General features: G+C 40.6%; 1 protein-coding gene across 2 annotated transcripts in view; it reads left to right on the top strand.

The window, feature by feature from the left end:
• The window catches only part of SYNPR (synaptoporin), a 296,011-nt gene that overhangs the window by 132,500 nt on the left and 150,868 nt on the right, over positions 1–12,643 (top strand). The window contains exon 1 of one of the 2 annotated variants that reach the window (XM_081072257.1): positions 5,347–5,618. The exons of the other annotated variant lie outside the window; for it this stretch is intronic. Coding sequence (XP_080928383.1) covers positions 5,595–5,618 — 24 coding nt within the window. The 5' untranslated portion in view covers positions 5,347–5,594. Of the gene's footprint in view, positions 1–5,346; positions 5,619–12,643 lie in introns of those variants that run through there. 2 annotated transcript variants of the gene reach the window in all.

The following is a 12,643-nucleotide window of genomic DNA, read 5'->3' as shown; positions in this document are numbered from 1 at the left end:
TGCTCATCCATCTGGTCCATTTAGGTCAACCTTTGGGACACAGAGTAGGTGAGAAAGGGCATCTTGAGGGACCAACAGAAGCTCTCCATCACAAGGTGTGCTGAAGGAAAGTGCCTTTAACCATCCATATTCTGCCCCCAAATGCTTCTATCCCTCAGTCAGCAAATCACCTTTGCTTGGCTGCTCCGTGCCAGGCACATTGCTTTGGACTGAGGATTCAGAGATGAATAAGATATTATCCTGTGCTTGAAGAGCTTAGACTCATGGACTTCAGAGAATGTGTCTTGCACATCTTTTATTTGCTGTTTCAGCTATCATGTCATCTCCTTTTTTCCCAGGTGGGCCTACATTTCCACCCAAATATCCTAACACTCCTCAAATTTGTTCCACTATATTTTTTTTAGCTTTTCTTGTTTCCACAAACCCCTCTATGTTCAGCTTCTTTCAGTCAGCCTTGAACTCTACTGAGAAAAGCTAATGACCTAATACATGTTCACATGATACTGGTATTATTTTATCTCATGAGGTATTTGAAAAGGAAGAGAAACAGAGTTGGAGAAAAATAACTCATTCTCCTATGAAAGAAATATAAGCACGAGGTCGAGAAAGTTCTGCCCTGACTCTATATATCCTACCTACCCATGTCAAAATAAATTGCATTTTACTCTTGCTAGGAGCTGTGCTCAGGCAGAGTAAGGAAGGCACCATTAAAGATTTCAAGCTCGTTCCATAAGTGGATTGAATGTAAGTGCTCTCGTTGCTATAGCTTGGAAGATTGGAAATTGTTTTTGCAGCAAATGGAAGAACCTTAGCTAACTCTCTTGGTCACTTAGATATTAGTATGGCCCGAGTGATCTTCTCTTCAATTACTTCCCTTCCCCCATAGCAACAGAGAGATGCTCATGGTGCTGGAATTTTCCTCTCAGTGTTTGCCAAATGCTTAGAAAGCTAGGCCTCCCACTGTCTAGCCCTGAAGCAGACAGGCCTAAAAGGACCCCTTGTGAGAAGCCACATGTTTAGGAATAGAAGCTGTAAGGATAAGGAACTGCTGCATATGCCAGGAGGTGTGTCCACCGAAGGGGAGATGAGCTTTTCCGCTCAGAGAAATTATGAATTTCATTTGAAGTTGTCTGACGACCATGCTCGGTTGAAAGATCAGAATTGAAGTTCTGACCATATTGGAAATTAGCATTGCTAATAAGGTTTTCAGAGATTATTTTAATCTACTTAACCTTCTCTATAAATACTCAATTTAGAAAACACTTTACTTCTATTTTTAATAGTCTAATAATGGACAAATGTTATTTTTAAGGCTTAATGGAAATACCATTTTTCAAACAAGGACTATCAAATAATGGCATATGGCTTTATTCTTATCAGTTCCAATGGCATGTTAGAGTGGTAGCCAACTGTCTGAACTCTCTGATAAACAAAGGTACAGACCACCTAAGTGACTAGCTGACAAAACCATTTGCTCTCTAAAGACAAATGTGTACAGTCAAGTATCCAAATATCAGCTGTTCTACGTGGGCCTAGGTGAACTGAACCCAGGGAACCCAAGCTCCTCTAAAATATCTGGTCAGTATGACTTGCAAAAGGAGGCCCCTACTATCTTTGACATGGTCTCCATTTAAATCAATAGGCTACTGAGATCTGCAACCTTTCACGAATGTTCCTTGAATAAGGAAGTAAAAACAGTCTGCATCTTTAATATGAATGGATCAGTCACCCTTATTCACCAGCCCTGCACTTCAAGGCTAAGGTCCTTTAATAAACGTAGGTTTCTTTGCCTCTGTCTCCAGCTTAACTTGTTCTCATGTTGACTGATTCCTTCATTCATGAGATGTGATTAAGCTCCTACAGTGTGCCAAGTATTCTCTTAAACATTGCAGATACGGTGTTACGCAAAACCAATCAGCTTCCTACTTTCATAGAGGTTATCTTCTAGTGAAGGAAGATAAGCAATCATTAAACGAATAAGTAAATAAGCAAGAACATATCTGGCAATGAGAAGTGAAAAAAAATAAAACCCACATCTCACACACACACAGACACACACACACACACACACACACACAGTGCCTCCACCCACAACATCAACAAAATACAGGCTAATGTGAAAGGGAGGACTGGGGACATAAAGGATAAAGGGTTTTCAGTTAGGTGGTCAGGGAAGAGCAGGCAGTATCATTAAGAACTGAAGGGCAAAGGAAGAGACAGCAGGCAAAGACCTGAGGACAGAACGTTCCAGGATGAAGGAAAAGCAAGTGTGAAGGCATAGAAAGAAGACCAGTGTGGCTGAAGAGTAGGGAGGGAGAGGGTTGGAATTAGAAAACAAGGGAAAGGTAGATGGGAGCCAATCACATAAGGCTGAGAAGACATGGTAAAGAGTTTGAGTTTTACTTTAAGCCTCCTGGACAACTATTGAAATATATTTCTCAGATGAGTGATGTGATCTCATTTATAGTTTAAGTAGTAGCTCAATTTGAATAACATACAGAGAATGATTTATAGGGATAAGAGTAATACAGAGAATGATTTATAGGGATAAGGGAGACCTATATTGGGTTCTATTCAGTGGCTCGGGTGGCAGATGATGGTAGGGTGGTAGCAGGGAAGATATAGAAAATGTTAACACTTTATCTGTAACAAAATATGAGTCCAGAAAAGCTAACCCAACCAACAGATCAGTCTTAGAAACTATCTAGTCAAAGTTGACCCAAAATGCCCTTTTGAGATTATTCAGTGGAAGCCCTTCTATTTAAACATGGAAAAAACTGAACCATGGACAAATTAAGGGGCACACTCAGAGTCCTTGAGCAGGCCGCAGGCAATCTGAAGTCTGAACCTCACACCCCCTACCTGCCCGAGTGTTATATAAGGTGCCTAAGGCCGTAAGGAGGCAGCAGAGCCCGGGCATGGGCATTGTCTACCCAGGGGGTTTCCAGGCTCTATGGTGTGAATCCACACAGTGGGAAATGCTGTTGAGTTACTGCAGGGTCCACATATCCAATTGTGGATTACTGGTACCCTGTCAGCTGGATAAATAAAAGGGTAAGTATCATCACGTGGCCTCTAGAGCACAGTGGTTAACAGCTTGGAGCCTGGTATCCAGCTAAGTTCAAATCTTGGCTTTACCGGTTATTGACTGACTGTGTACCTTTGGATAATTTAATTCTTTCGGTCTTGGTTTCCTCCTTGGTAAACTGGAATAAAAACAGTAACTCTTCCTAGTTTTGGGACACCCACATAAGGTAATTCACTTATACCAACAAGAAGAGAGAGAGAGAGAGAGAGAGAGAGAGAGAGAGAGAGAGAGAGAGAGAGAGAGAGAGAGAAGAAACACTTAGACTATAGCTGGCACAGAACACATATTCAAGAAATGTTCACTATTATTATGTGGAAGACAAAATTTTTTGCTGTTGCTTGAAATGGGGCTCTTAACATTTAGAACCGATGTGAATGAGTCACCTTACCCAGAAGAAACTATTAATATGGCTCTCCCCTATGGGTGCGTGGTTGGGACTGCTGCCTTTTGAACTCTGCTCCAACACTGTGCATTACCAGCCACTGGCAAGAACTGTGGCCCTCAGCACAGGGACACTAGGACACTCTTCCTTCCGTGAGTCCCGCATTCATTTATTCAGCAAATGCTTACTGAGGGCTGACTACTCTTCAATACCTGGTGGTTCTCAGCCCCTTTTTTCTGCTTCATCTGTGAGTAACTTCTTAATTTACTCCCTGAGTAACTTCTCTCTTTGAAATGCAGTGATTTTTCACTAGGCAGGGGAAGGGTGGCAGTGGGCGGGGTAGAGGGCAATAAGGTTTCTGTCAGAATTTCAAAGGGGCCACAGGGTATAAATAGTCTGAAACTTTGGTAAGGACCCTGAGGAGTTACGTGTGAGGAACAAGCAGATCACAGGAGGAGGAGAAAGGCAGCGGGAGGATCAGAGCCAGGAGCTGGATTGCATGTGTGCAGTGTGGGTTTGAAAGCACTGCCTTAGTCATCTTTTATTTTCCCCCGCACCTCCCCGCCAATAGTTCTATGAGGTGTTAGTATGCTCATTTTACAGAGGACAAACTAGGACTTAGAGACTTTAAGGGACGCCCCAAATCATATGACTAGTAAGTGCAGGGCAAGGTTAGACCTCAGGTGGCCTGGCTCCTTATATTTTGTTTGTTTATTTGTTTGTTTGGTACCCCAAACTCCCTTTCTCCCCTACCCCACTGAGCTATTACTATGTGTATGGAGAAAGAGAGTAAGGAAGGTGATGGTGATGGTAATAATTGGTGTGTGCGGAGGGGGAGGGGTGGTATATCTGCGTGTGTGTGATAGAGAGAGACAGAGAGACAAAGAGACAGAGAGAGGGACCCAAAGAAAGACTCAGGACAGATTTTGAATTAATAACCATAAATAAAAAGCATGGCCAGCCAAGGTGAGTTTTCAGCTGGGCCATTACCAACTGCACAGAAGGTAAAGCAGACACCGCTGGGCCAACCTAACACTATTCCCGTATCCAGCGGGGTCTTGAAACGGGGAATCTGAGGGGAAGAGGCCTACAGCTTACTTCCACTTTTGTATGGTACAGAGCGCTGAACAATTGCCCCCAGGAAGCCAGTGTGAGGAGAGCATGTAACCTGTGGGCAGCCTCTCCATGAATTCGGTGCCAATCCCCCCAAAACATGTTGCTTCAGGATGCCCCAATTTCAGCCCCTTGAATGAATCAAGCTCAATGCCTTCCTGAGGAGGCTCATTTGTAGAAAAAGCAGAGCCAGGTCACATTAAACCTCTGAAACCTATTCAATTTGAAGATTTTTCAGGAGAAGGCTTTAAGTAACACTCTTGCAAGGAATGAGCAACCAAGTTGTAATTTGTCCCTTCCGCAGTTGCCACAGCCCCCAAAGCCTGCCTTCCCTTCCCTTCACCCTAGTGATTATTTACGGGTGGTGTACACATTTCCCAAATGGGGCTCGTGCATAACATCCAGGCATTTCCATAAAAAAGAGGGCAATTTTTTAAAAACAAACATAGACATTTACCTAATCTATGCAAATCTATTCACAAGGATTTAATATAGCCATCACTTCCCACCCGCACATCCAACACACAAAACCCTGGCTCCATTTTATTTCTCAGTTTGTGTTGAAGGGCAGTGTTTGAGGAAGGAGGGGGCGCACAGAGTAAGAAGAGGGTGCTCTCTTCAGATGCAGCCTGCTTGAGCAAAGCAGCCCTGCACTTGCAGTTGTGAGCGAAGAGCTAAGGGTGGGAGCTCATCATCAGGGTAACCACCTCCCCTCCAAGCAGGCAGCCTCTCACCAGAGGGAAGTGTCAGGTTGCTGCACTTCGGCTGTGGGTTGTCACTGTCTAATAACATGACCGTTTTGCCATCTCTCTGCAAATAAGGCAGAAGCTGCTACCTGATTGGTATAACATCCCACTTTCCCTCCTCATTGATTTTCTTGTTCTCCTCCTTTGCTTCATAAAAAAGAGGGACAAGTGGCTGGTGCTGTGGACAGAGAAGCTTTATTTTTAGTATGAGACAACCTCTATTTTCTTTCAGGAGAGGGAAGTTGGATTATCAATTCTTTTGTAAATGTGTATGGTGATATTTGCTCCGGTAAGTTTTTCTCTCTTGATTTACAGCTATCTGTGTGTGTGTGTGTGTGTGTGTGTGTGTGTGTGTGTGTGTGTGTGTGTGTGTGTGTGTGTATTAGATACATTTGGGCTGTAGAGTCACTTTTCTTTCCCATATCACTGTTCAATCTTTGGTTATGACATTTTTTTTTTTTTTTACTTTGCTTTCTTGTATTCGTATGTTTAAACCGAAAAGGCTGTGCTCTGTGATAGCACAATGCTTGCCTTAGTTGTTGAAGGATGTGTCGGGTATCTTTTAACATAGTAAGGAAACTATTTAAGCAAACTTATATTTGGCTTTATTCTACCCTACCACCCTCCCCCCCTCCTTTGAAGAGTTTACTATCTTAAATATATTCACTGTGCTGCAACCTTCTTACCATTTTAATTAAAGTTTCTTCGTCAGTATCAGAGTAAGAATTTGTTAAACTCCATAGATAGCTACTAAATATTGTGTGCTGTGCAGAAAGGGGTGTGTTAATTTCATCAGGTCTCATGCCAAGGTAGAATGAATGAGATGAGTCTTCTCTAAGACTGGATGTGTGCACCTTTAAAAGAACTGAATTTATGAAAAGTATTCAGTCCATTAAAGTAAATCTCTCCAGCATTCTGTGAAAAGATACAATCACAAGTGGCTGTTGCTTCTCTTCTTTCTTTGCACTGTGCATTTGTGCCACCATCTGTCAAATGCCCAGCTCTGGCTCTCGTGTTTCTATATCTGAAGCGGATGAAGAGGAAAGTTGCTGTTATTAAATTCAAAATAGTGCAAAATGATGATCTGGTCACCACTGCTAATAATGATTTTTAAATGCATTACCTGGTTAAGTGCTTTTTTCTTTTTTCTGGACAGTATTAGAGGGTCTGAATTCTTTATTGTTAATTCAGAAACCTGGGAGAAAGTCTATTAATATAATGATCCTAGACAGAGATGATCAGGTAATTAAGTAATTGCTCTAATGGAAACAGACTGATGCTTTAATCTCTTCTTTTGTTACACAGTCAACAAATCTGCATAATAGTTTTCATGGTGAAATAAACTAGAGAATATATTTCTATTGTATATTTATATATAATGAAAGTCAAAGGCACCTTTGAATGGGAAGGAAGAGGCCTGACAACATGTTTTTCAGAGAGTTTGAAAGTAAAGTTGGGAATATCACGAATGCCTGGACCTCTTAGGCTTACAATCTTTTTCAGAATAGCAATTTTTCAGATCCTGAAGTAATCTAAGGGCAGCTCCCGGAAATAGTAATGTGTCTGGTAATGCACTCATCCTCACCTCTACTTCCTTTTGGGCATTCCTCCCTTCACACATTCTTTGCATGCCACAATGAAACTATTTGTTCTGACAAACAGAATTTTGATGAATCTAGTTCAGCCTCGAAAAGAGGCAAATCCTCCAAAGCCACATGAAGTTATTATATTGCCTCACTACTGGTCACAATAAGCGTGTTCCTAACAACAGCCTTAGATGCTGTAAACCTCCCTGGAACAAAGTGTTCCTTAGCAGATAGTTTGTTGAGAAAAACACATAAAACTTTTATCCTTTGGCTTTTGGCAATGACTGCAAAGTGAATTCAACAGCGCTAAACATTCCTCTTCCCTATTCCACATCCCTTAATAGGTTTTGTCATCATTCTCTTTTCATGGCCGTTGTAGCAGGTTATGTACAAAGTTGTTAGGGTGTTTACCATCATCCAAGGCTGTTCAGGAATATGCATTAATGGAAACGGGAGGGGGACGGCATCCTGCGGGGCTAGCATCCGTCTTTTTCTCCAGGTTGCCAGCTGACAGAAGTGTTAGGGCTCCTGGTATGTTCGGACCCAGTGACATAGGAAGGACAATGGGACACCTGAGGACCCTTAGTTGGACTTCGGGTTAGTGTGCAGTCTTTAAAAGCATTCCTTTGGAAAAATCCAGAATGCCATAGCCAAAAAATTGTTGTAATCTATTCCAAGGAATAAAAATCTGTGCCATGCTGGGGAGAATAATAAAGGGATTTTTAAATTTCACAATCAGATCACTTATTCATTTTAGCAAAATGAAGACTGCGACTGTCATTTTCACTTAGAAGTACCTACTGTATGCCTGGCACTGTGCTAAGCATTTTACGTGGCACAGTTTCTTTCATCTTCACCACCATTCCATGAGGGCAATAGTGTTATCTCCCCAGTTTACAGATGATAAAATGGAGACCTAGGGCGAGTATGCAACTTGCTTGATGCCACACAGTGATGACAATGAAACTCAACGAGGTAGGCTTATTCCAAAGGCATCCTTTTCATCTCTCCCTTCTGTCAGGGATTTACTTCATCAGAATAATCTACAACCAACTCCTATGCTGGAATGATTTGCAGGGGCTTACACAAACACACCACATTTTCGTTGGTGTTTATCCCCCTTCTGACGGTACATAACCTCCTTTTCAGACTGTGCTTTTATGACTCCAAGCTAATTATGTGTTTGAAACGGGAGAATGTGTGTTTTATTTTCACTCAACTTGTACAGCTATGAAGCTGTGGCTATGACCAAAGGGGGCCAGCCTAGGAAGAGTATATGCAGAAGTGGCTAAATTAAGGCAGCTTTTGCAATTGATCAAAAGAAACCCATTGCTTGGACTTTCAATTTTTTGAATATAGGGTAAAAATAATGATGCAACAATAACTTAGAGATATCAATATCTCAAGGTATCTGGTTTGTCATTGAGGCAAAATATAAAACGCAGTTGCAATTGAATTGATTTATTTGTGGAGAACTTTGTAGAATTCTCACCTCCATTTTGTTCACTCCCAGCCTGATTTTCTTTCACTCTTTGGCTAGCTGCAAAGGGCTGAGGTGGCACTTCAGGTAGAATATTGCAAAGCATCTACACCACCTGGGTAATTACAAAATGAACACAGCTGCCGATAAGCATGCTGAGAAGCGTGACAAAGTTGAAATTCAGAGTCCCAAGTGCATTCTTTTGCACCTGAGCACTGAGCGCCCCATTTGAAATCTATTTAAGCCAATAAAATTCAGATAAGGGGAAAATGCAACTGACATGGAATCAATATGTTTAAAATTTCTCCTCAACTAGCTGTTTTCAGACTAGAGGCAGGACACACCAATTACAAGGTCTGTGAAATGCTGCCATTTCTTCCCTTCACTAAGAGAGAAAAGATTATGTATGAGTGATGAAAATGTTCCTAGATGATAGCACCTAGCTCAGGATACCCTTGCTTTCACCAAACACCAGAGGAAATTCAAAACAAAACAAACAAACAAAAAACAAAAAAAACGAATGAACAATCAAACAAAAACAGCCCACCACAAATTGGGAGCTTAAAGAGTCAAGTTTTGATGTGTTGACACAATATGGATTTCTTGGTGTGATCTGCTGTGTCTAACAAGCAGTAGCTTTTGAGCTACCCCTCGTGTAGACACCCAGTTAATTAAAAAGAGTTCAGCGCCCAGTAGACAATAAAGTGTATTTCCAAAATGGTAGTCATTTTTGTCAGAGGCAAGGTTGGTAACTTATTGATTCTCTAGTACCTCTTTTTATTGCTTTTAAAATAATAATTGGGCGGCTTAATCAGAAAGTGTGGTATTAGAGCCAGTCAGGAAAAAGGAATTTAAATCAATCTGCTTTCCCAACAGTATTTGTGAGAGTTCTAAAAATAGTGAATCATAAAATGAGCACTTTTGCTTTAATGAAATATGTTGTGCTCAGCCACAGTGCTCATCAAATATAGGTTATCCCACAAAACTAAATGTGGAGACAATTTTATAAAGTGCATCACATTTCAGTCTCCATCTACAAGATACAGCTTTCTTCAGAGAGGTGACCAAGTCCAAAATAAATAGCAGTAGAGATTGTACTTCGTCTTACCTCTGTTTCCTTCTGCCTTTTCTTTGGCTATGGATGTGTGTGCTTAAACATGTTGATGAGTAAAAGCTAAAAAATGATCTATTAAGTATGAAGAAAGCAGCTGGTATTAAGACATAATAAGTGTTGGACTAGTCTTGAATTTATCAAACATTCTCAGCTGGTGTACAAATAGAGCTGGTGATCCTGTTCCATATCTATATAAGAAAATGGAATCAGTGAAGATTTTGAGCCTGGAATGGGCACATGAAGTATTCAATCCTGTAGAAGAGGCTCTTGGTCATTGGTGTGTCTTTAAATGTTTAAAGATTAGGAATGAGTTGAAAATGGAAACACCTCAGTCTCTCTCCTCTGCAGACTAGTGGATCTGCATAATTAATATGTTTTACAGTGATCATATTTTAACACAGATTCTAGCCAAAAGTGGTGATGGAAAATTGTTCTGGAGTAACCTCAAATACATTCCACTACAGTTTCTGGAAAGCTTATTCCCAACACAGGGCAATCAGTTCTCTGTGGAACTTAGGGTTGGCTAATATAAGTGGATAGTCACGATCCTTTGTGGGACTGAAGTGTTGAGCATAAGAGGCTTCTGTTGAAAGTTCCCATGTGACTTCTTTAGTCCTGTTAATGGAATTTTTAATTCCACCCAAATGACTGCACATTATCTCAGTGTAGACTTTCTGGTGACCATATGACAAATATTTTAGACTTATTTTAGTTCTGATAAAATGTGGCTTTAAGAACATTTGTGTCTGATATGATTTATTACTGCAAGGACTTTTAATTCACTATATTTATTTCCACCTGTCAGTGATGAACCCATATATATTTATCTAGCTTTGGATCTCCATAAGGGAGGAAAATATATACAATTTTTCAAAACTTATGGCATTCAAATTGCCTTTCTATGAAACTGAATGGTTGAGACAATTTTTTTATTAATTGGGGCCAAATTTGAGGAAAGAGTTAGAACACTGACTTCAGCAGGTTATCTTTCTATTCATCAAATGTTTAAGGACACCGACCGTGTGCCAGGCACTGCACGAGGTTTGGAAGATACAGTGATGAACAGATAATACCTGCGCTCTCAGAACAAAACGCCTTCATTTTCCATTTTCTCACCTCCACCTAATTTCTATTTCATGGCCCAAGATGTGTCTTTTTAAAAGCATAATCGAACTGTTCTCGTACGACATTTGCAGGAAACATGTGCTTTTGGTTGGTCCTACCTGTTCATGCTCAGTGAAGGAACAAGAGTGAATCCACTTATTTACTATGATTACTGTCTGGCTGGAATGGAGCGGTTCGAAGGGGGGACCTGGAAAAGGTCTTGCAGTGCTTGTGTCTTCTAAGCATTACTTATTGCTCCTAGGCATTCTCAGATTTGATAGACTAGTTGCATTCTTGCCTGATGTTGGATGAAGGAAAGAAAGGGAAGAAGCTTCAACAGGGCAGAAAAGAAGATAGAAGAGTAAACTGAGGGGATACCTAGAGGAACTGAGATTCCCACTGGCAATGTGAATTAGATCTAACTTGCATTATCTGGTTCTGTGTAGGTGTTCATTCACTCACCTGTTTATTCAACGGACATATATATTGGGTGTCTACTTTGTGCCAAGTACAGTGCTAGATACTAGTGCACAGGAATACACAAGATAGAGTTTTTGAACTCATGGCACTTCTAACAAGCCAGGATTTTTCAACTTTAACACTAATGAAATGTTGGCCCAGATAATTCCTTGATGTCAAGGGTCATTTTACGCACTGCAGGATGTCTAGCGACATCCCTGGTCTTTACCCACTAGATGTCAGTAGCACCCTCCCCCGCAAGTTGTGACAGCCAAAACTCTCTCCAGACAATGCCAAATAACCTCTAGTTTAGAACCATTGCAAGAAACTTAGTACTACCACCAGCTTTGACCAAATCTTCCCATCGTATTTCTACATTTTTTTTTTATTTTCAGATACTCTGCCACATGGTTTACTCCAGAATTTTTAAATTGCTTTCCCCAAATACTCTGGTGCTACTTGCCTAACAAAGACAAGTACGGCATCTCCACGTGTTTTTTTTTTTTACTACCGTGTTTCCCCAAAAATAAGACCTAGCCAGACAATCAGCTGTAATGTGTCTTTTGGAGCAAAAATTAATATAAGACCCGGTCTTATATTACATTATATTATATAAGACCTGGCATTATATTATATTATATTGTATTGTACTGTACTGTACTATACTATACTATACTATACTATATTATATTATGCCCAGTCTTATATTGTAGTAAAATAAGACCAGGTTTTATATTAATTTTTGCTCCAAAAGACGCATTAGAGCTGATTGTCTGGCTAAGTTTTATTTTCGGGAAAACACGGTTTTATTATTCCTTACTTCTGTTTCATACTTTACCACATTCATTTGTCTTACAGCATTCCATTTGATTCCAGCAATCAACAGATGAGGCAATATTAAACTATTATAACTTTTTAAAAGATGAATAAATGGGCATTGAGAATGGTTATATGCCCAAATTCTTGAAACTAATAATGAATCTGAGTAGAACATAGATTCACACCCACATCCTGATTTAAGAATGCAGTGTTTTTCTACAAAATTGTAATGTTTAATGAGAAAAAAGATAAGTATGTTTAAAGCACACCTTTTCTCTTGAGGCCTTTTTGGAAATAAATGCAACGTAGCAGTAGACAGACTCCAAGGCATAGGAGGTTCACAGGCGAGGCTTCCTGACTCGGTACTTATTAGCTTGGTGGTTTTAGACAGTCCACTCACACTCTTAGAATTTCCTCAATAGTTCAGGGAACAGAGAAGTGATACATGGCAAAAGCCACAGGAAGCCCTAGAAGGGAGTCGAGCAGAGTGGGTAGAACACAGGGTTTGAAGTCAGAAGGATCTGCTGGATGAATCAGCATCCCAGCAGGAAACAGATGACATCCTCAAACCAGCTGACCTCTTGCTGGTGACTGTAAAACACTGAAACTTCATTTCTGTAAGTCAGAAAAGTGAAGCAACAAAAGGTGAGTCAAGTGTCCTAACACCTTATCGTGAATTCAGTACAGAAAGAAGACAAAAGCAGGGCTCCACGCCCTTCCAGCCCAATGAACTGAGGAATCATTTCAATGGA

The sequence above is a fragment of the Rhinolophus hipposideros genome (assembly GCF_964194185.1).
Source record: "Rhinolophus hipposideros genome assembly, chromosome: 14".
NCBI lineage: Eukaryota > Metazoa > Chordata > Mammalia > Chiroptera > Rhinolophidae > Rhinolophus > Rhinolophus hipposideros.
This window is presented reverse-complemented; position numbering and strand designations above follow the sequence as displayed.